The sequence below is a fragment of the Melopsittacus undulatus genome, chromosome 1 (assembly GCF_012275295.1).
Source record: "Melopsittacus undulatus isolate bMelUnd1 chromosome 1, bMelUnd1.mat.Z, whole genome shotgun sequence".
Lineage (NCBI taxonomy): Eukaryota > Metazoa > Chordata > Aves > Psittaciformes > Psittaculidae > Melopsittacus > Melopsittacus undulatus.
The window spans coordinates 88210826-88236175 of NC_047527.1; the positions used below are offsets into that span (position 1 = coordinate 88210826).

General features: G+C 36.8%; 1 protein-coding gene across 2 annotated transcripts; it reads right to left on the minus strand.

Annotated features, from left to right (window-relative positions):
* Nucleotides 1–2057: 2057 nt before the first annotated feature.
* Nucleotides 2058–23456, minus strand: SLC35B3 (solute carrier family 35 member B3). Of its 2 annotated transcripts, XM_005149905.4 has the most exons (10): nucleotides 23356–23455; nucleotides 19062–19340; nucleotides 17451–17572; nucleotides 16350–16504; nucleotides 14782–14889; nucleotides 10167–10264; nucleotides 7292–7384; nucleotides 6779–6890; nucleotides 3867–3936; nucleotides 2058–2739 (listed from the first exon to the last, which is right to left on the minus strand). In XM_005149905.4, exons 1-10 carry the CDS (start codon nucleotides 23365–23367, stop codon nucleotides 2589–2591), a joined length of 1200 nt encoding a protein of 399 aa, XP_005149962.2. In that variant the 5' UTR covers nucleotides 23368–23455; the 3' UTR covers nucleotides 2058–2588. The 2 variants fall into 2 exon arrangements, with proteins under 2 accessions (XP_005149962.2, XP_030905506.1); XM_031049646.2 differs by lacking the exon at nucleotides 7292–7384 and having other exon boundaries at nucleotides 23356–23456.
* Between the last annotated feature and the right edge of the window lie 1894 nt (nucleotides 23457–25350).

Below are 25350 nucleotides of genomic sequence, written 5' to 3' on the forward strand. Positions count from 1 at the left end.
GTACCAGATTCACACCTATGAAAATAAAAATCTGACTCTAAAATTTATGCTATTAACACTAAACCGTCAATATTCATTTGTGTATAAAAATAATTTTTAATAGTACACCTGTAAAACCAAACAGACATTTCTATAGTTAAGAAAATTAATAAAAATAAATAAATCTAAACTTCCCCTAAGAGGTACTCAATTAACTCAGCCATGTACACAACAGAGAATAAATTAAAAAGTAAATTATTATGGACACTATTCTCTCCAAAGTGAGAGAACAGAGGAAAAATTGGATTATATGAACAGTTCGGCAACCTACATGCTACATTTGAATTCTAGTCAAACTTTGGGAGTGACTTATCATCTAGTTATATAAAACAGATGCCAAACAAAATATATTTACTATGACTTTCTGCATGTATGGAAGCTTTCACATAATTTGATTTCCTTAAGTTCAATAAAATTTAGCAACAGAGTTTACAGATGGCAAAGCTGAGACTGAAAAACCCTCAAAACAACGCTCAAATGCTAACTGGCAAGTTCCACCAAGCTAATGTACAGACAGAAATGTTCCACAGTTACTCTCTTTCCAGTGGTTCAAAACCTGTCCCTCTTTTAGCTTGATAGGTAATTTGAACTCATTGGAAAGAGCAACTTCATTTAGTGAAAAGAATGCAAGAGAATATGAAAGTTGGTAAGTATTACGATGAAAGAAATGTCTATCAATCCCCCTGACTTGGTCAAATGCACTCATTCATTGTAACCCTTTTTCTTATGATAAAAATCACTGCAACATTAAAATGAACAGCCACAGCTGGCCACTCTTCTCTTTCAAGATGTATTTGGTGGTCACACTCCCACCTCTCTACTTAATCCAGGACAGAATCAATCCTGCAGTAGCTGGGAATTTCAAAAATGAAAATGTTACATGCAATAAATTCTGCCAACTTGGAAATACTGGGTGTGTATGGGGTAAAAGGCTTTGCTGACACACCACAGTAGCTCAAGTGTTAGAACAGTGCAGTTATGCTAATACAGCTCTCCACTCATTTGTCCCACTGTGCTAGAGTGGCTATGCTATTCCATGTTCTATTTTATAATATATTTAATATGGCATAAACTAGCTACCAAGACAATAAGCAAAATTTAAGGCACATTTTGTGTGTGTGCTTTGATCACAAACTCCTTGGAAGAGCGATTCTTCCTAAGCATCTGAAACACACTTTTGCACATTTTGAATACTTTCATAAACCAGCATTTTTGGCAGAAGGCAAGCCCGTGAGATATTTCAATTCTTTGTACATTCTTCCTGACTGCATAATTCTATTATCCAATTTACTTTTGTCTAAGTTGAAAGAACACACACCGAGATGCATCTAAGAAACACAACAACAAAAAAGTCATAACAACATGAGAACAATTAACTGTAAGGTGATCAGTATTTTTAAAGTGCCATTGTTAAATACATAAAATCAAAGAGATGGCAAGCAATTCAAAAGCAAGCTGAATATGAAAGTAAGAGAGATAAATGGACTTAGTCTTAATTTCTTAAATTCATGATGAAAAAGACAGACTGGTATTACACTGTCTCCTCCTGTCATTAAATAAAGAAAATCGTAATCTGTAACCTAATCCTCTTTAAGTTCATCACAGGACCACACTAAGACTGACACAATACATATTCCAAATACCTTAGCAGATGTTGTTATTCTTTACTCCGATACTGCAAATGAATACTTTTGATTTGATGATACTAATTTAAAGGACTTCCACCTCTCTCTACACCACCATGATATGCAGGGCCACAGGCCATTAAAAATTTTGTATTTCATCACAGAATAAGCAAACAACAGCTTTTTACACCATTGTTTCAATCTCGGCTTTTTCGTTCTGTGTTCTAACCCTGTTTAGGCCCAAAAGCCCATTCACCACTTGTAAAACCATAGGTATTGACTGCACAACCTCTATCTCATTTTTGCTATTTGCGAACAATAATAAAAAAGAGTAACACTGTAAGATTCCCATAGAAAAATCAATTATTACAATAAATACAAAATTCTGTGGTGTTCTAATCAGTAACTTAAAAAAGCCCCAACATTTTTATTTAAAATGACAAAGAGTGACAATATACCATATTGTAAACCTTCCACCTTTAAAAATCACAATTTGGTCAACCAGTTGCTGATTAAGGTTCCATTAGATGTTAACACAGTATTACATTTAAATTATCCCACATAGACAATTAACAAAGAACCACTAATCGCAGATCAGCCACATGGCCAATATTATTAAAATGCCCAAAATACTCTTCTCCTGTGTCCCACTTGGAGTACAGCTTCTCAGCCGTTTGCCAGGAGCTGTTGTCCTTCATTGCCTGATAGTGCCATCTGACAATGGCCTATGACACCCTTACCGATGAATTCAAGTGCTCTAGAGAAAGGGCTCACAAAAATGTGCACTTCTAGCAATCTGCAAGCAGACAATATGCCTTCAGCTCCTTTGGTTTTAATAATGTTCCCTTTGGAAAGTGAATCAGTTGAAGACTGTTCCAATAAAATAATAGTAAGTCATAGTCTAGGCAAGGCATAAATCACTGTCTATACAGTTTGTGACAACGTCCTTGTTTTTCTTTCTTCCACATTTTTTTTCCAGAGACCATGCAGTAAAGGCAGTTTGATTTTATCCATATTCTTACTGTAAACATTCAGAAATATACCAAGGACAACCAGTAAGCCTGACCACACGTACCTAAAAGGAAGAGAAAAAAGTTACCATTAGTACATTAGTACTTTATCTGCAACACTTATATACCAATATTTGTGGATGAAATAAAAATAAAGCCCCCACACTAAGGAGAGAAAAAACCAACCACAAGTTTAAGGAAAAAACAACCAACCACAAATTAGTGGACTGTGAGAATGATTTGCTTACATCTTTATTATTGCTATCCTTCCACCCTTCCTTGTCCTGTTCTGGCTGGAGAGCTTATTAAGGTGCATTTATAGTTAAATAACAACTAAACAGTAACTGCTCTTTCTCACATGAATGAAGGAATCCTGAGGGGTTTTAGTACATTTTTTCCTCCTACGGTTATGAGAGCTATACTCTCTGTAACTGGCCCAATATGTGTTCTCACTCTGTGCCTTACAGCCATACTTTCCAGTGTAAGCGCATTTTTGTTTCAGCTCTCCATTATTTTAAGCTTCAAGATTGTTAGCTGGAGTAAATTGCACTTGGGCATTTGGCTGTAAGCTTTGTTCTCAAACCTCAAAAAAAAAATTATGCATAGCAATAGAACTGAATACTACTTTGCTTCAAACCAAAAGTAATTAGGACCAATGTATCAACTTAGCTGCATTTTTCAGTGTAAGCTCTTCCTTGAAATTAAAAAAAAAGGGAAGAAACCCAAGCTCAAAAATCTTGCAAGATTTAATATCTCAAGATAACAGAAGCTTGCAGTTGTTTAAAAAGGCTAGTTAAGAACTCATACCTGAGCTTGTAAAAGGGGAAATAATACCATCATGGAGAAAATACCTTCCTTTAGCCAAATCTTCCTTCACAGGGAAAGTATGCAATTTATTAAATATCACAAGCACCAGATAAACAAAGAAAAAGAAACAAAACCAACCCCCAAAATGCCAACACATGTACTAGCTTGTCTTCCAGACATTTTGAAAAATGGAAACTATTTTCTCTAGCATGATTAGCATCAACAAGCCAGTCAATATTTACAGCAGAATGCCAACATTTGCAGAAGATAAGCAATGAAAAGCACTAAAGCCTGAATGTGATTAATTACTGTTATATTTCCATGATCAAAACCATGATTTTTTTATAATACACATAAAACCCCATTCAAAACTATAAATACTTACTGTAATGTGAATGGCTTTGCAAAGAACAAGAAAGAAAGCACAATGGTCATTGCTTTTCTTCCTGTTGTTACTGAAGAGGAAAACAAATATTTACTTCTTTAAGCATTCAGTTACAGCAAAAGAACATAATATAGGCTTCAACATTAGTAGATAACCTCATTACTTAATTGTCTGGCTAAATCAGTGATCATCCTTGGTGCAAACACAGGCTGTGGATGCAGTAATCCAGTCTAAACAATGCTAGAACCATACGCTGTTTGAAACAAGTACACTGCATCAGTAGCATCAGCTCCAGTCACAGTATCTACAGCAAAGAAACTTCCAGGAGACTTGCTGCTTAATAACTTCATGGTAATCAATTCACAATATCTGAAAGCAACAAACAACCCTTTCAAGTAACTAATGGTATAAATTCATCTGTTAGAGATGATAAAACTGATATCACTATATGGATACACCAAATCTCTTGCCATTTCCACCTCATGCTATTACAGTTCAGCAGTGTTTGGGGCTTTATTTTTAAGTGGAATGGGGTCATCACCTTGAAGCTGCTGAAAATTTACCTAGCAGTGCAGAGAAATACAATTTTGGTTAGAAACCCAAGAAACCCAACAATGCCTGACTTCAGAGGTTGCATTGGGAAGTTTTCATCAAATCCAGTAAGAGACCTTCTTCTTCATGTTATCACTAGAAAGAATCAAGGGAGTAAGGAGAGTTGAGAACACAACGCTATTACTAAAAATGGAAGTAAGCTATCTGTTTGGGACACTCTCAAATTAGCTGTAGCTCCAACAATGATTTGAACAATTTCATTGCTATCTGCTATGAACAATAAAGCAAATTATGTACTGGGAAGCCTACAGATTTCATCACTGAAACAAAACCAATAAATGAGTAAAAGTTATTGAAAATGTTTAAAAAAATGTGACAGTGCAGCCAGGCGTACAAATTCAGCTATGGTTAAGGGAATGAGAAGGGGCTATTCTATATGATAGTGCAGGCTTCTCATGTGGTTAAAACAAACAGGGACAATTGCCTGCACTTAAATAAAAATATGTCTTTTTATTAATGCAAAGTATTTTGCTTACCAGCAAGTACATTTTACTATACAATACTGGAAAGCCTCACTTGTACAACTACATTCATATCAGTCTCACATTAGTCTTACTGTAACATACTGAGACAAAATGAACCAGTGACTCCTGATGTCATTTCTCACTGTTTTGGCTAGAAAAGCAAGTTCCATTTTCTCCAACCCACCCCCACAAACAAATATTTACTTAAAAGCATGTTTTGTAGCAGAAGAAACAGCCTTCACCATTGCTTTATCTGTCCCTGTCTCAACTTCTAAGTAGCAATTTTCTTTAACTGTAAAAAAATTTATGTGCATCAAATAAAATGATTTTCTATTACATAAAAAATTAAAGGAGAATGAAAAAGAAAATTGAGTTTTAATTAGAAAACAGTTTACAGATGAATAATTTAAAAAAATCGTTAAATTACTTCAGTTTTTCTAATTACAATCATTTCTGTTCTTTCAAATCAGTTATTAATTAAAATATTTATGTAACCATTTCCTTCTAAATTAAGTGCCTTTTCTTCTTTTTCTCAATTAAGTCTGATAATTTCTCATTCTGCTAATAGAAATATAATTTTCATTAAACTCTTTCACCCCACTCCCCCCAAAGAAGGGGAGGGCAGATAGGGGGTGGGAAGGACAGTAATGAATGTGGTGTTCTTCCAAGGCACAATAAACATTTTCACATTGCTACAGGCAAGACAGAAAGGGCTCAAGTACTAGAATTATCAAGGTCAGGCATAGGAAAACCTGGAAAGGGTTTGCTATGCCACCGTATTTTTAGACGTATTTTAGCACAGTAAAATTTTTTTATTTTTTAAAAAAGCTATTTTAATACATGAACCAACACTCTCATCTGGGCCAATTTCCAGTCAGAAGATCTACTGAACTTTGTTAAGAACACACATGAAACAGAAGTGCTTCAGAACAAATAATTAATGGGAAAGCAGAGCATGCAATCCTCAGGTCAGAAAAAAACCTGTCTGTATTTTTCTCTTCATGACCACAGATGAAGGTAGAGCATCACTTGACAGAAACCAGCTTTTAGGGGTAGAAGGAAAAGAGGAAAGTATCTCCATGGCATCTTGCTACAACTTGCCTTGCAGGCCCTTGTGACTAATGTTTGTAGTTTAAAGGAAAGGTAACCTGAGGAAGGAATGAGCCCAGTGTAACTGTTCTTGACAGACTACTGTAGCAACTATAGAGATGACAGAAGAAACTAAATCACCGATTTTTGAAAAACACACTCAAGTTACATTTTAAGTTTGGAAGCAACAACTTTCTACAGAAAAAGAATTTTACATTCTATATCAGTTTGTATATAGTTCTAAGTAATAATTTCAGGGACAGCCTGAAAACAGGTGTACATGAAGATGATGCAAAATGTGTCAGACTTTTCCTTTAGTGTTGTTAGATACATAAAAAATGTTAACAGTGCAATAAACTGCTGTTAAAATGAACAGCAAGGTCATTTCCCCTTTTTCCAGCAGTTGGGGATATTCTGATATGTAGACACTTCAGAGACTTAACTATACATTTCCATTGCAATTTCCCTTTTTAGAACAGTGTTGTTTCTTCACTAAAACATAGCACAGGCCACACGTACAAGATTACTTAGCAGTCTCTTCAATACTGACACTGTGGCACAGAAGGAACCATGAAGCTCTCATCTACATATACTCGTAAAGATCAATGCTACAGAAATCACAATCAGTCAGCATAATGAACAAAAAAAAAATGCAGAGTAAGAACAATTCTCAAAAGGTCCTTCCTAAATAATGGAATTACTTAATGTTTTTATACCAAAAGTAGTAAAGATATAATTTGTTCATACCTGTTACAGCCAGAAGGGCACCAAAGATTTTAATCAAAGCTAGAACAAAGGATATGCCAAAATACCCAGTCAGGGAGAAAAGGAATGCGTAACCGTAAGTCTGAACTGGATGCTGCAACAACAACAAAAAAAAGCCTGTTAGGAAAATGTAAAACAAACCCTGAGGTATTGCAAAATGACATAAAACTACAAAATTTAATAAATTGCTTGAGCAATAATAAGCTGTTCAACAATGCATTCATGCAAAGATCCTTATTTAATTTTAGTTAAATAATGGAAAAATAATAATGAAATTATAAGCTCATAAGTCTGGTCCTGTGATTGTTTTGTTTTTTAAAACATTACCCTATCTTATACATCAAAGACTGTAACAACCTGCTTAATGTATGAATTATACAAGTTAACCAGTTTACATGACGAAAAGACTAGATAAGTGGTGAGATTTTCTAAGCCAAACAGAGCAGTGTTTTCCAATGAGGTTCTTCATAGAAAAAAGTAAATCTTTACACCTACCTTTGAGCAAAATGTTACTGCAGGGCTTAATCCACTAGTGCATATTAATCCAAATAAAATATACACAAAACCTATTGAATAGGAATACAAAACCTAGAATAGTTTAAGAGAAAATAATTACCAGGCGATACCATATAAAATGACAAAATTAATTCTTTCAAATGCTTGGTCTTATTAATATGTCCAACTTCTCAGAGTTACATTTGCAATGTTTGAAGATATTTTTACTAGTATTTCTGTATTATTTCTATATTATTCGATATTTCTATAATAGCTGATTTACAGTGAAAAGTGAGTAATAAGTGCTAAAGATATTCTTTCTACCCACAACTACATGAAAAAAAAGGTTTTGTAGGCTAGTTATTCAATAATATCCTGAGGTCAAAGTTGACTGTGGTAAATCCTTCAAATACAGGATTTCACAGCCTAAATAAAACTTCACACAACTATGTAATTTAATAGTTCAAATAACATCTTAAATGTACTTTGTTTTCTGTTACTTACCCTACACAGTAAAGATCCATTAAATGTGCAAAGTGTAGCACATAATCACCACAACTTCCATAAATGTCACACAAGTTTCATCAGTGTCGCTTCAGTTCATGTACATATTATGGTTATCGGATTGAAGGTTTTCAACCAGCTCTGACCTAGCTCAGTACTTAAACCAGCCTATACTCAACAAACAGCTAAACTTAGTTTTGTCTCTACCCTTATTTAACTCATAGCTTCATACAGCAACAAAAGAACCTTCATCCCATCCTTTCCCATGTAGAAGCAACAACAGAAGCTGAAACTGCCAATCTATGCAGTGTGAGGCATTCAGCTGTTGGGCTTTTCCTTGTGAAAAAGGGATACAGTGAACAGAACTATTCTACACATTACTAGTTAGAACAGGCTGACTACACTTTCAAAACTCAGTGTCAATTACAGACCTTCTTTCAACACAAGTTTCGTCAACTGCTTTTTTGTTATATTATCTCAACTATTTGCAAAAATAAATCTATTAACAATTGATTACAATGCCATGAGACAACAGAAGACTTATCACTGCTCTACAATAAAGGAGGATGAATATACATTTTAAAAACAGAACTGTTTTGAAACTCATGACGTGATCTTCAGAGCTCTTACTTTACACTGTTTATATGCACAAAAATAAGCCTCTAGTTCTTAACTTGCCTCTACATCCAGCTTTTCTCCCAAACTACCCAAAGACCTCACTTTCACAACCAGGAATGAGTACTGCATTGCTAGTTCTTTGTTAGGCAGTGTGATATAGGTCACTTCATATGAATGACATACAAGGCAAAATCAGGTATAACCTTCCAGAGCAGTGGTTTCTCTTTTCATCATTGCTTAATCCAGGGCAAGCTCCAAATTCAGCAACAAAACAGATCTTGTGGATGACACATTCCTTTGCTATTAGGTTTTATTTCCAGATAACTGTGCATTAAACATTATCTCTGATGCAGAAGACCTCTTCAATTTTTACCTACAGTATCAAGCCTGGAAAAATAATTTCTGAAATTCTGCTTGCACTCCTGCACTGATTTCTCCAAACAAAATCCTGGAGTGTAATCTCTAGGCCTCAAAAAAAACCAAAATCTTTTTATCATCAATCACTACAATGATCCTCTACACAAAGTATGAGCATACAACATGAAGAGCAAAATTTGTCAGACTATCACAGAATAAGAAGCAAGGTTCTGGAGGTAACACAAGCTTTGTAGGTAAGGCAGTTAATAACTGTCAGACGACTGCTGGCAAGGTGCAAAGTGGGAAAGAAAACAGTTACAGATTGTATTTTGTTTTGGATTTCAGAGAGTACAGCTACAGAAGTCTGCACTAGGTCAGGTCAGGTCCATGTAGCTAAAATCTGCCTCCAGCAGCAGGCAAGTGAATACTAGAAAAAAGTACAAAAATAGAAACAAGAACAGTGACACTTCTCTGGTATATTCTTCCACTTCCCAGAAACTTTCAGCTTAAACTTCTTGAGCCAACCTAGATCACTTTCAGGTTTAAATGAACCTTTCTAACTGATTTAAACCTTCTAAACCTTCTAAAGGTTTAAATGAACCTTTCTTCTAACTGATTTTTAATTCCATGTAAGAAGTTATCCTCACAAATGAGAAACTGGATTTCCCAGTTAAATGTAGAATATCTGCCAAATATGCAAATTAAATTTCAATTATTTTTTAATTTGGCATATTCAAATAATGTCTTTTGTAATAAAAGATTTTCTTGTATTGACTTGACTTTAGAGAAAAAGATGCCAAGTTCAAACATGCTTTGTCTAAAAAGAAAAAAAAAAAGCAAACCTCATGAACAGATAATCCACATTCCAATTCCAGTACAGAATTATGTATTTCACTGAATCAGGAACACACATATTCACCTATTCTGAAAGTCAGTTTTATGGATTTCAAAAGCTTAAAAAAAGGCTGCCTCTCAAATGCTAGCACACTATAAGCAGAAGTCTAGCAAGTAAGAAAAGCAATGTGTTCCATGTAACACATACACATCTATACCAGAAAAGCAGTATGTATTTTTCAGAGATGCACATGATCATTCAGAAAACACTCTGTTGATTTCAGGCCTGCAGGGTAGACATAGAAATCATTGCTAGAAATGAGAGTTTCTGTAGCTGCGACACACATACATTTGAAGTTGCATGTAGAAAGCAGCACCCTTGAAACTTTAAAAACCAAACAAAATACCAGCAAAAGCCCCCAAACAAAGAGAAAATTTCAAGAACAGTACACTAAAAGGTCTCTTTTACATATGCAAGAGAAAAGAAGATAAAGTTTCCTGTTTTGTCATTGTATGCCTTGTCTATGATACGTTATTTTAAAACTGCAAGTCTGATATTTACCATTTCTGAATTAGAACCATTGTGCAACTTCATAGCTTTTTCCTGTACATTTCCTATAACTGCATCTGCGCAGAGGGCAAGGGATATTAGGACCACACCTAATATAAGAAAGAAAGAAACGAAAACCTGTTCAGAATATTTATCAGCAGAGCAGTGACATAAACCACTCTTTACTTATCTGGGGTGGGAGGGAAGAAATAAATCTCAGGAACAGGAAAATCATAACAACCCCGCTCTATAGCATATTCTAAATGTCAGCAAAATGATTTAATGATACCAGTATCAAGCAGTGTCCGTCTCCACTCTCTCCACCAGTTAACTCCTGAGCACTGTGTGTCTCAAGGCTTGAAAAGAACATTTGGACATTGCTATAAAGAAGCCAGCTGTATTTTTTGTAGTAACAAGAGTGAAAAAATGTCAACTGCATTTACTTAGGTATTTTTAATGAAGATAAATAACCAGACAACACACTCCTTTGGGTAGTTACTCCTATATTTTCCTGAAAAAGGCAAATAAAAATGTTAGATGTAATGGTTAAACAAATGCAAGAGGATTGAAAACAGAAATCTTCCATTTCTGAAATATGAATTTTTAAAAACTGCTGTTCAGGTACAAACCCCATGGTTTTAGGTTAACATATTTGTTCACAACAAAGTCATTATGCAGTCAACAATGTAATCAGCTTTCCAATAACAAAAATTACTAACTTTTTATTCACACCAGTCACTATTTTTCAACCTCCAAACTCCAATTCTCTCATGACTGTAGCAACTACTGCATTTAATGATACATACTGGTTGAATCCTAAGTATACAACATTACAGAAGACATTAATCATCAAAATCGTGTTTACAGTGTGCTCTAGTCTCGATGAATGAGGAGTGTAAGACTAGAAACAAGCAGTGTTATATTTTCTTAATGTTACATTTACTATTGGAGGTCTCAGAATAGGAGTTCTATGGGACCAAATGGAGTGTAAGTTTTTGGCAGAGAAAAATAAATAAATAATCTCAGCTCCTAAGATTCTCAAAATTTAAAGATTTGCCATTTTTAATACCAATGAAGTTTAAGGTGGCATCTTCTTGCGAAACTGCTGTGACTTTCAAACCAGCATTTTTTTTGTTTGGGAACCATTTCTTTTCCCAGGCTAGAGTAATGCAACTGGGACAACAGAAAAAGATTTTTCATTACTTGATGTTATCAGGGATTGGAAAAGGTATGAGCCAATGGAAATGAAATGATAACCTTAATAATAATTATGCTGAAGACATAGATATATTAACTACTTGGATTCAGCTCTGGTCCAAAGGCATAGCTTGCCAATAGCATTGCTGCAGATGACTTTTGTTAAAGTGACCGAGTATATCTCCATGTTCAATATCATACATTTTCCAGCAGTGCTTAATGAATCAGGCACAACACTGGACAAATGCATGTTCAGTACTGGATTGAGATGAAAAGGTTACCTGGAATCTGAAGTGCAAGTGTGCATGGAAAAGAGAAATGTGAAGACAAGACAGATATTAATATTACATACATACAGTTTGGAGTATGAAAAGAATAGCACTACACCTGCCAAGCTGCAGCTGCAAAACCATGAAAGAGACCAGTAACATTATATAGTATGTAAAGCATGAGTAGAAATGATTCGAAGAATGGTCCTAAATTATTTCTGAAAGATATTAACCCAGGAGGTCTTGCACTAACAGACTTGATTGAAATACTACATTACATTGTATTTTACTTTATTAATATGATTTCTGAACTCATTAAGATATTAACACTGCTTATACATTTATAAGTTATTGTTGAGGAACTTATGTAAATATATCCAACACATTCTCATACTCACAATTGCTACCACACAAATGTATTAACATGTTGTTTGGAGTTTACCTGCCCATTAAGATCTCTTTAATAATTCACATACGTAAGATTAGAAGACACAGTAGATGTAACAAACCACAAAACATCTCCTTAACAGAGAAGCTAAGACAAAACATCCTGGTCTGCGACTAAACTGCACCTGCACAAATAGTCTATGATGGAAGAATTTGCATGCAATCAATATTTTTACTGTGTCTTCACTGAAAATAGTTAATTTCACTTACACCTGTAAAGACAGAAGAGCAGAAGTTCCCATAACACCAATGTTTCAAGGCTATCTCCTCTTCCCCACCCTTCTCTTCTGGTCTCTCTTGGAATTCCTTTATCTGTTATTCACAGCTATTCAGGATATTTACCACTACCTCTCCGATCTCATAATGACAGGAGATGCTTTGAACTCTTAGCAACAACTCCATACTGAAAAGGATACCTCTCCCTTAGTTACAAATATGTACCCGCTCTGGCAGAAGAGAGCTTCTTAGAGGACCTCTTTCATGTGCAAACAAAATCTACATAGATACCTTTTTTGGCCCAGCAATACTGAGATTAGATTTCAACAGCAAGAAAGGAAAATAAAACCCCCAAAGCCCACAGAAAACCCAAACCGAAAACCTCATACAATGTTTTACATCTGCTCATGATCCATTTTTAGTATTTGCATCAGACAACAAAGATCATGAATTTTGTTTAATGTCACAGTAAAGTTTTGCACTCTCAGAACTCTGAAATGTAAACAGCTTTGGTCTTAAGAAGTTAATAGAAGTTCTGTGAAACCATGCAAGAATCATACCCATCCGCATGGAAGCAGTTCTAATAACTGTGAATAAATCACTGGAAGGAATCCATGAATTTATAGGGCAGTAAGTAGGCAGCAAGAGAAAACTGCAGTTTTGGAAAACAGCAGTTCTGAAGTTAAACATTTATTTTGCTGTTTATGTTTTTCAAAGTTCTAATATCCTTAAATACTGTGTTATTTCTTTGAAGATACTCTCTGAGGACAAAAAATTCTGCCTTTTGGCTTTCAGTTCTTATTCTGTGATTTACACGAAGAAAAGTAATTATTCAAAAGAATATGCCATTTTTTTCAAAGTGAGTGAAGTTTTTAATAATTCTTAGCACTGGTTTTACACTTCAGCAGCTATATTTCTGCAATACCAAAGATCAGTACATTTCTTGAAGGAAGAGACCATCTATCTCCATAATTCATCCAAGAAATGGAAAACCTCCACCTTTTCCATTATGAAAAGTTTCTTCTCATCAAATTAGGTGACATGGGAATAAAATGAAACAGAAAAACGGAATATAGAAATACAGAAAGTACCTTCTCAAAAGGTGAGCAGGAAACTTTTGAATCACTTTCCTAAGGAGAGATCCAGACTTCTGAATTCTAGTTCTATATTCTATTTTCACAGAACTAACTTCCTCCAAAGGGTAGTGATCTATGCTTCAACATATACAGACTTGTTTGAAGTATTCAAAATAAATTTATAATGAAAGACAACCCTGTTTATTCTCTGATGATATTTAAAGTTTTTTATCTTGTGTTTTGCAGATCTTTGGGTGCATCAGGACTTGACTACATTTGCTGCACTGTGCCTTGTCCCATTCAGTTGAAGAATCAACTTTCCAAATCTTTTCAGAATTAAGTCATAAGACATATTTGAAACAATTCAAATTCCACAAAAGGAATATATTAACATGTGAATGCATTTACAGGCTGTAGTAAAAAATAACTGTAATGGTAACATATCTATACATCAGAAACACTAGACTATAATTACATGCTTATCAATGTCATACTGTACTCAAAATATTTATATTTTTAAAATAGATATCCAGTTACACCACTCAAACACATTAAATGCACAGCAGGTTATATAATTCACTTTTATTTTTCTTTGTAAATTCTTCCATTACAAACAGCACTAGAATTACAATAAAAGGCATAAGAATTAATTTATGAGGAAGGCAAAAGATGTATACAGTTCAGGTATCACAACAAACTGATTGTTACTAACACCAGATGAAATAATACTTTGTGAGAACCAGATATTTTTTTCCTGAAAATGAAGAATTTATTATGGCTATGAACAAAACTTCTAAATCACTGCCTCCATTACTAAGAAATATTTTCACACCAAACATCTGTCATAACAGTTGTAACTCATCTCAGAATTCCAAAAGTTGACTATTCAGTTACTAATCCAAACACTGACCAAGTAAATTACATGGATTTAATGAATAACCAATTCTCCCTACCTATTTGAGACTGAAATTCAACTAAGTTTTTAAACAAAAGCAGGTTAAAATCCTTTCTTTGCTTCTGATTTTACACATCATAGAAAAGTCAGAACATGGACACTCCAACTACACTCCAACTACAGCAAACCTGAGTAAGAAAGTCAACATTTTAAAATGGTTAAACTGAATTTTATCATAGCCATTTAAACATACCTACTGGGAAGAAAGTACTTCCCAGAGAACAAGTATGAGGTATTTCAACCTAAAGGGTGGAATTTCCAGAAGTTTTAAGAACAAAAAAAACTCCACTTGGAATAAGGTCTCTTCTGGCACTGATACTGTTCTGCCAAGTGTAGAGCTACAAAGAAACCTGCATTTTCCATATGATACCTGAAGGCACTCCACAAAGAACTCTTAGAACTCCTATGGAACACTCATTGTAAGAAAAAAACCACGCATTTTGTTGATCTCTAAAATATATATTTACCTGTGAAGTTGAAGTTTGGTGCAATTGTGCTGTCAGCTAAAGTAAACCATATTAATCCAAGACTCATACACAGGGCAGCAGACACATCTGCAATGTTGTAACGCTTTCCTACAAAAGCAATACAAACAACATGAAAGGACTGTTACCACTCTCAGAATTTCATGATTATCCTGTTCAGCAGACTAGTAAGTGTTCCAATGACATTTTTACTTAAGCAGAAGACTTGATGCTGCCCTTTCATAACCAAAATTGGTTTCTTTTACAACAGAAGTTCTTAACATGGAAAAGGATCTTAGGAGATTACCATCTGATTCTTGTAGTCAGTTTTAGTTTTAACCCTAATGACATAAAGCATATTCTCAATGACATAAGGCTCATCCTCCCTGACAAAGCACAACCTTGGAAACTTTAGATCAGCTTAGATGTTTTAAGATTTTCCCTTATGAAAGACATTTTGGCTGCCTTTATTGATTAGAGAGGAGTCATTGCCAAACACTAACATTATTTGGTTACTTTTAGAATTCTATATTGTCTTTAGTTTGGAAGAAATGAGGTGTGGATGGGAGTGGAAAAGGAGTACAGAAATGAAAAGGCAGCAGTTAGTATATCTTGTTTGAAGTAACATATTCCTTTCCCAGAAACTGTACTTTCAATATAAGCTTTCAAGGGAACTTTTTTGAACTTCTGAAACTTTAACTGAAAATTTTTACATGGTAATTGTATTTTTTTAATCACAGAGAATACAGGACTACTACAATATACATTCACAAAGCTTTAAGGGAGTACCAGTCTTTCTGCGTTAAAATGATACAAATAACTCCTAATTAAAGGTAAACATTGTGCATGCATATGTAAACTTGAAACCTCTTCTGAACGTTTAGCTTTCTATTGCAAATAGAAGGGCAATATTAACTTCAACAACAGAAACATACCATCCTAATTCTGTTTCATGTCACTTACCCATGCAGAGCTTTACTGACTTCATAAATCTTTGTGTACTGAACAAATAGAAATATTTATAATATACTTAAGTATTTTAAATGAAGAATTACTTAAGTATGTTTATTCACATTATTATACACTTTATCTGTTGCTCTCCAGATCTCTTTTTCTGTTCTTGGAATATGAGCTATGACTCTGGGACAAAAGTCATACACTTCTGCTTAATCAAAAGTTAGGAATTTTAATTAGGAATTTGGGATTCAAACAAGAACAGTTGGGGATTTCTTCACAAAACAGCTAGATTTTAATTTTTTTTCCATTCTGAGTTTTCCATTTCACTACTGAAAATGGCTCATTTATGGAGTGATTTGGTTTAGAAAACAAAGTTACATTACTTAACAATGAAGTTTTGTGAGTGACCTGCACAACTTCTTTTTCCCCATATCTAATTGTATTTATAAATTTTCTGAGAAGACACTTCGGAAGAATGTATTTCTTCTCTTAAAGGAAAAATGCTACCTATCCCTCTCCAAAAGCCTCAGGGGAATACAAAGTACTAGATTCCATACATGACTGACTCCCAAAGAAACAACAAAAAAAATAATCTAATAGCAAGACTAACTTACCTTGTATAAAAACCCCACCTATCATAACTGGAATCAGCTTACAGCACTTGAAGATGACTTGAGTAGGGTAATTCAGATATCCTAAAGAGGTATTTGACAAACCCATAGTTCCCACTGTTAAAAACGCTATTATCATGTAGGTTTTGCCAGGAATTCTACAAAATATAAACATACGAATTTTGCTATTACAGTCATTTACAGGAGATTTAGCTTGGAAAATAGATAAAGGAATACGTTTGTAATACACCTTGATCATCTTTCTCAACGAATTTCATTTTGCAACAGAAATTTAAAAATGCACATAAATGACTGATATCAAATATCATTTCGTTCAATTACTGCTAATAAATAGGATTCAAATACAAGACAGTAAAACTTCATGGCTCAGCAAATATTCTAGTAATTCTTTAATCTCCTTCTGAGAAGGTATATTATTTATAGAAGAATCAAGATGAAGGCTTCAGTTTATTTGTCAAAGGAAACACAGAAGGTTGGTATACCAAGATACCCTGATTCTTAGTCCTGTCATGGCACTATGACAATATTTTTTGTGAAGTTTTCACATGATCATTGGCATTTTTAGAATGCAAATGCTATCTTAAATGAAAAACACAAAACCTACGCATATCTTTTAAAGCAAACCTACTAAAGACACATGGCAAACAGAGAGTAGACCTTTGATACTCTCCAAAACACACAGCATGTTAGAGGAAACTCTTGGTGAGGAGGTGCCAGAGTTTGAGGAAAAGGTATTCAGTGACAGATGGCTTCAAGTGCTGTGAAGTGCAGTTGGTCCTATTCTAGACAGATAATCCCAAGTAACACATGCACGAGTCAGTCTGTTTCAGCCACCCTGAGGATAGAATATGCTCTGTAAGTGGGACAATGTGACAGTAGAGTCAAGAAGACCATTTACAGGTCTCAAATCTAAGTGGGTGCTTCTAAAACACTTCCTAGCATTGTTCCAGCAAATTCACATTATTTTAACAACAGAACTGCTAACAATGCCTCACAGTATTTACATTCAATTTAAATTTACCATAAGCATCAAATGCTTCTAATATGATGAACAGTAGGTAAAATACTTGGAAAAACACATACCTTCTCCTTTTGTCCTGAATCAACTGCAATTCTATTAGTCCAAAGATGGAATAAAATCCAAATTGCACTAAAGTGAGGTACCAACCAAAAGCTTTAAAACCTTCCACTGAAAATATCAATTCCTATAAAAACATAAACCCAGCAAGGTCATGTACATGCACCAAAATACTAAATCAAACCAAAATCAACAGATTTTTTTATTTCATGTACATGCAAAGCTAGCCTTTGCAGCTGGTGGCAAATCTTATTAACCGTAAGATTTACTTACTATACACAATTAGCAAAGTATTGAAAAAGACAATTTAGGTTTTCCAAAATACTATGAGAAGATTTACTAATGGTGTACGTCCACTGAAATTAATAGACTGGTTCATCAAGGAGAATATATTTCATCCATTAATAGTTATCCCATATTATAGACAATTTCCTGACTGCTTTCTGTTGGTTTTCAGTTCTTTGGCTTCAGGAGACTGCTTTTATCCAAAAATTTATAAATGGCTCACAATAAATTAGATACTACCTTTCTCTTCTATCTCTTAGGACTGTGCACCTAGTATTTTGAGTGCCTACATTAAATAGCACATATGAGCTTATAAATTTGCAGGCTGTAGGAACGTAGGAACATTTAAAACTAGAGCAACTTGTTATGGAAAAACACATGCACTGCATAAAGAATTATGCAGATGTGTCAATCATGAAACAAAACACTACCCAATATATTTCTTTTTGAGATTCTACTTTCAGTTACCACTAACTTTGTTTAATTCTCTGGAAATAAGTTTTTTAACAAAATTCTTAGCTGTTTTTGAAAGCTACACTGGAAACAGTGATTTTTAATTATCAACTTTTAAATCACTGCTTTCCTTAGAATAATCACTGATCTTAAAAAGAAGTATAGCTGCTCAAGATAAATGAGAAAAAGTGAGCAAGAAGAGAAATGTTTAACTGAAATATTATGCTTCTACCTAACCATCATAGTCCATATTTCAGTTCTTCCCTGAAAGTAGAACAGAGAGAACAATAGTCTAGTACTGTACAGTACTCATGGAACCCAAGGAGATCTAAAGATTTCAATACCAATAGAATCATAGAATAGTTAGGGTTGGAAAGGACCTTAAGATCATCTACTTCCAACTCCCTGAGATGGGCAGGGCCACCTCATACTAAAGCATGCCACTCAAGGCTTCGTCCAACCTGGCCTTGAACACTGCCAGGGATGGAGCATTCAGAACTCCCCTGGGCAACCCATTCTAGTGCCTCATCACCCTAACAGTAAAGAATTTCCTCCTTATATCCAATCTAAAATGAAGACTTTGCCAGTCTATAGGGCTCTACAGCTTGTTTGTTTCCAGAAGACTAAGAAATCATATCCAAACAACACTGAAAGGTTTATCTTGCACACAGAAGTAAGAGATCAAGTTCTGAAAGTCCAACTGTACAAAAACTTGTAGGCATATGAATTATAATGGAATCTTACATTATACAATTATTTGCTGCTATCAAATTCTGATTCATATATATGTCTATACATACTAAAAAATATTCTGCATATTACTGAAAAAGAAAAGGGGTAGAAGGAAATGGCCTAAGATACAAGTTCATAGCATTTACCTGTAAATATCCATAGATTAGGTAAAACATAAAAACTCCAGAAACACAGATGAAAAATTGAGTAGGTTTGTTAAACTTGCTGAGATTCATGCCAAGAACTACAACATCATCTACTGATTTGATATGAGGAGACATAGTTTGAGATTTGGAAGGTACACTGATGGAAATGTATTTTCTTGAAGAAGTAAATTTCAGATCCATGATTCCTAGTTTGCTGCATTCGGTGCTATTGTTATCTTCTTTCTGTTCTTCTTTTTCTGTGTGTCCTCTGTCTGAACGCTGAAAGAAATGCTGAAGTAAGATATAACATGCAGCTTTCCAACAATAATGGTAAACAAATGTGACATTTACATGGAAATTATGAAGGTTTAAGAGTTTTGTTGGATTGTTTTTAGTCACAAATTTTATTTCTCTTTCCTGATGTCCAAAGTTAACATGAGTTGATATTTTATAAAAGGAGTTTTGATTCATGTGGGAAGCAGTATTCCTACACTATACAAAACAAACCAACTAACCCCAAAACACCAGCAACAGAAAACCAGTGTCAGTTTCACAATAGCGCAAACTAGCCCTTTTGCACAGGAGTGACTGCTTGGCAAGAAATGATTCCCATGATTAAATCACAATGAAAGAACTGATACTGAAGCACTGTAGTTCTGTCTACTTCATTTTCACAGTGGAACATACTAGACTAGTCCACTGCATGGGAAGCCTTGCTGAAAAATACCCATTTGAGGCTATGACTGGTTATAAGCATTGAACTGGAAGAAGTTATCCCCTCACTCTCACATTTATTCAGTTTCTCACACAGTTCTGAGGAACAGAATATGAAGACAGAAACAAGAAGGTTAAGAACAGAATCTCAGAAATTAGACAGGCTATCTGATGAGGTCTGTGGCATGGTCCCTTTAATATTAACCACATGCAGTCATTTCCATGTGTAACAGAAAACAAAACTGGATGACTAAACCTGATGAAGGAGTTTACATTGAGGCAACAAATTCTTTTTTCCAGCTCACCAGAGAGTATGATGTTTGAGGGCTGTTTTTTTCTGTTTTCTTTTTAGCCTCAAGATAAACACACTAGTCAGTCAGTTGTCCGAAGATTTTAAAGTGTAGGTCAGCATTTAGCTCTGCAAGAAGTCAGTAATTAAATTTTGTTTGCTGTGGTTTGTTTTCCCCAGCTCAAAAATACTTCTCATCACACATACATAAAAAAAAATGCTTTTCCTGTCATTTTTAAAAGGACAATGTATAGTATATAAAAGCTAGATCATGCAATAAACGTAGTAAATGTAATCTGCATGGACACTGCTCATTTATTAGACAATATAAGAATTTACAAGTTTAGCTGAAAGATGAAGGATTAGTATAAAAATTGTAATGTAGTTGTTTCATTTTTTTATATAACCTACTATCAGGTTGGAACAAGATTCCTGTTAAAGTGTTTAAAGAACAGCTTAGGGACTATGACTGGAGTTTAGGGACTATAATAAATATTTGTGTTTAAATTCAGAGCTCTTCAGCTGAAAACCAAAAGCAAGATGAAGAGAGTTTACCCTTGTGGATTGTTAGGTAAACCCAAAGTGAGGTGGCCATAAAAAAAAAAAATGAAAAAGGATAATGTTTAAGGAGACTCTTTTCAGTAAAACCAGAAAAGTACCAATGTCCTGCAAGGAGGGGCATTAGTGAGCCTTTAAGTACAATATCATACAGAGTTCTAGTACTAGAAACACTTTTTCATCCTTAGACTGCTTCTATTCTAGAGCAGCTTAAAAATAAAAGAAAGAACAACTGAACTGTTTCTAAGGTGAAGTTTATGAAAGCAATTACATAAATTTGTTGATGCCACACTTTCTCAGCTGGAACAACATCTGCAGAAGTTATCTGAACTTCATTTTGCAGCCAACTTGAAACACAGAAAATGATGTATGCCCAGCAGCAGACACAGCCAAGTACTGTCATGCATGCTTCAAGAGTTCAAAAACTGAGTAAATTGAATAATGCATAGCATTGTACCTACATTTCCCATTCTGGCCACTAATTAGGTATTATTTGTGTAACACCTGTGTTAGGATCAGAAGAATCAGAGGGAAGAAGAAACAGTAACAAGTCAATTTATCTATTGGGTCTGGATGGGACAGAGTTAATTTTCTTCATAGCAGCTTGTATAATGCTGCATTTTTGATCTGTGATCAAGACAATGCTGACAGCACACTAAAGTTTTAGCTGTTGCTGAGCAGAGCATACACTGCATTGATACCTTTTCTGTTTCTCTCTGTGTCCCCCACTCAGTGAATAGTCTGGGGTGTGGAGAAGAGTGTGAGAAGGGGGCATAATCAGATAGGTGACCCAAACTAACCAGAGATATTCCATGTGATAAAGCATCACATTCAGCAATAAAATGTGAGAGGAGAGGGTTTAGGGAGGTTAGACGTATTTTGCCCAGGAACTGATGGGGCATTGATCTACCTGTGGGAGTGATTACCTTTACATCACCTGTGCTGTTTTCAGTCTCTCTTTTTGCACTTTCCCCCCGTTACTTAAACAATTTCTATCTCAACCCGTAAATTTTCTTAGTTTTACTCTTCATCTTCCCTCACCACTCTAGGGGTGGGAAGGAAAGTGAGCAAGAGACTATAGGCTTAGATGCCTACCAGCAGTAACCCACACAACACAATTTTTCCAATTTTCAGCTATCTGTATTTAAAATATTTCCTCAGAACACCACCAGATTTTACAATCAGTTGATTTAATTTCTTGTACACTGACTATTTTTAATCAGTTACTGATTCTACCCCTGAAGTAGTAAGAAAAAACACCCAGCCCATCCATAATAAAATTATGCATAGTACTTAGGGCTTTTTTCGATCACGTTCAAGAAACATTTCAATAAACATTATTTAGCAACTAAAGAAATTGTAAATATAAATATCTATTTGGAAAACTCTCCAACAAGTAATTTCATTACCAACAGTGACAGAACTCTTCTGAAGTTTAGTGTGACTTCTCAAACTATTATCTTTCTAGCTATCACAAATGCTGTTCATCCTCTCACCAAAATCCCTCAAGCATCCGATTCACACTCTGAACAAACAGGCAGCAAAAATCATAGAACAGTCTGGGTTGGAAGGGGCCTTTAAAGGTCATCTAGTTCCAAACTCACTGCCATGGGCAGTGACACCACCCACTAGACCAGGTTGCTTAAAGCCCGTCCAGTCTGGCCTTAAGCACTACCAGGGATGCAGCAGCCACAAACTTCTCTGGGCAAGCTGTTCCAGTGCCTCACCATCTTCATAGTAAAAACCTCCTTCCTTGTATCTAATCTAAATTTATCCACCTTCAGTTTAAAGCAAAAAATCTTTTTTTAAAGTGCCAAGTGACTTAAGAGCTGTCCTGACGTATAAAATAGCATATTCCCCTCCTCTTTTTTACCCATGTGTAAAAATGTAAACAATGCATTTAGATAAGAGACTTTTTGTTTCTCCCCTTTGAAATAAAGTCCCATGCAGAGAAAAATTTTAACCTAGCACACAAGTAAACCAGAGCACTACATCAAAAAGAAACAAATGAATAATTACAAAAGCTCCCCAGAAAGTTAATGACTTGTACCAAGAATGAAAAAAGGACTGTGAAAGATCTGTGTTTTGGGTTTTTTATTTATTTAACCCTGAAGAACGTCTGTAAAAACATGAGTTTGGTACAAACTAGCATCTCAGTACTCTCAGAAAAAATCACTTGCACGAGCTACACAACGCAAATTTCACGCTGGCCCTGGCCATGCTCGATTTCCTTTGGAGCAAACCACAAACGCTTGCTGGCAGGCCAGCAGCTGACACCCTAACAGGGTTGCTCCGGGTTATAGGGACACAACTGCACGTCTGTGGGAAACCCGAACGGATCCCTTTCTTGGGGGCATCTCGCTCCTGCCCCGCAGACAAAAGAGGGAATGGAGACAGAGAACAACACGATCACCGAAGTTTTCTTCCTGCTCACTCGCCTGCGCCCAGCCCTCTACCAGCGGGCAGTTGTGGGCTGGCCCACGCCACACCCCAAGGCCAGGACAGACGTGGCTCTGCCGCAGCACCTGCCAGCTGCCCGGCAGGGCCGGGACAGGGGCTCCTCAGCTGCAACAGGCCGCCATTCCTCGCTCCCCACGGGGAAAGGGACGCCTCGCTGCTCGCAGGCCCCAACGCCGCGGGATACCGCCTCCTCATGCCGACCAAACTCCTCCCGACACTCCGCACCAGCCACATCCCGCTCCTGCCCGGTCCCCAGCACCGCACGCTCCTCACCGTCTCACCCATGGCCCCCAGTTGCCGGGTGACGCTCCCGAGGAAGCGACCGCGACCCCGCCTCCAACCCCCTCGTCCCGGTGCGTGCCGGGGAAGCGCAGCCCCACCCCCGTACCTGTTTGACGGGAAGGGGGAGGCGGGAGGAGACGCGGGGAGGGAGGGGCCCGGCGGCAACGCCCAGCCGCCCTCCGCTGCCACCGCGGCTCCCGTCCCGCTCGCCTGCCTGGCGCACTGCCGGAAGTGGCGATGGGGATAGCAGGGGTCGGCGCGAGCACCGAGAGCATCGAGAGAGCACCGCTCACTCACTCGGCGTTCTGCTATTCGTCCTGAGCCGGTGGTGGTGCTCTCAGGCTCACATCGCACTCCCCTCCTCCGCCCCTCCTCGCTGGGGGCGGGGTCTCACCGGTAGGACACGCCCACCTCGGCGGCGAAGGGGCGGGGCTTGCTTGGGGTGACCGTTCCTGGCCAGCGGGGATGGGATTAGGGTCCCTCAGGGTGGGAGGTGGGTATGGTTAGTTCTGTTATAGGGCTCTGTTGTGCCGGAGCGCAGCCGGGGCTGAGGGAGGCAGGTCCGGGTGGTGGGAGCCAGAGTTCCTGCGCTTAGGGTGCGCCTTGTTCCTCACTTGCCAGCTCTTGCAGAGGTGATGGGTAGCGGCCGTCTGATGAGGGCGGGCAGGGGCACCTCAGTAGCTGCGCGGAGGGGGCAACGATTGATTGCCAACAGCACTGTGGGGGTGTCGGCGTGTGGCCGCCCGGGCTGGGTGTCGCTTGTCGGGTCCGCAGCGAGCGGGATGGCCCTAACGCTGTGAAAAAGCCCTGTGAGAACGCGGCTGCGTTTCGCAGCTCGATGGGATCGAAATACCAGGATGCTTGGCAGGGAGGTTTGTTCCGAGGTTTGCCTAATGCTCCGCTGTTCTAATGTGAGCAGTAAATCACCCGCGTGAAGCGGCTGCCCTCATAAAAATCACCCAAATGAGTTTTACTCTACACTGCCTTGTGATCCTCACACATGAGGCTGCAGGAGGGAGATAATGAAAATATTTAATAATGACAGGCGGAAAGGTGAACGAGAGCAATAACAGCAAAATGCGTAGAGAACATAATGGCCAAAAGAATCGGGTAAAAAGATTAGGGAAAAGGTAGCTACGGGCATTTTTTTGAAAGCGTATGAATTAGTAGCAACTTGAAAATACATGAAGTCTAGCTGTTAATCGTATCAGGCTATGAAATGGAAGTGCTGTGTTTCTAGGAACAGTACAGAAGTACTTAACATTATACAGAAATATATATATTGTCCTTTAGTGTTTCAAAGTTAAGAGCTTTTCCGTTTGTAGTGTTTTACAAGTTATCCTTTACCTTTTCGAATGCTAGCATAGTAAATCAGCATGTATGATGGAGAGCAGCAGCAACAAGTGCAGCAGCATTTAGAATAATCTATTAAGTGACAAATGCCAAAAAAAAGGTGTGTGCTCGAGGTTGAAATTAAGAAAAAGTGAGCCCCAAAACTTTTTGGCAAGCTAGGTGTTGCTGAGAAAGAGGATTAGTGATGGCTGAGCACCTGCAGCCATCTTCTTGAGAGGTTCCAGTGCTTCCTGGTTTGGGTTTCCACTACTTGGGCTGAGGATCTCATGTTTAGCAAATAATTGTGCTTTTTTTGCAGCAATAGGTATGGTGCTTCTTGCTGTCTTCGTGATAGAAGTAACTGCCCTAATAAGTAAATATATTAAAGTTTGCATGTGGTCAGCTGAGATTTCCTAGTTTCCTATAAGTAAATTCTCTAGGTAATGTCTGTAATGAGCTTTTCTATTAAAGATATAAGTGGAGTTATTACTTGTTCATGATGGTGTTTTTTTCCCAGTTACAGCTGGTGGGAAATAGGTAGGAAGAGGAAGTGCAAAGCCTCCAACTCTGTGAAGCTTGAAGGCAAGTTAAGGTACATAGGAAGCAGGATCTGGAGTAGAGTGTGCCCAAATGACTCAGTGAAGCGGGAAGATA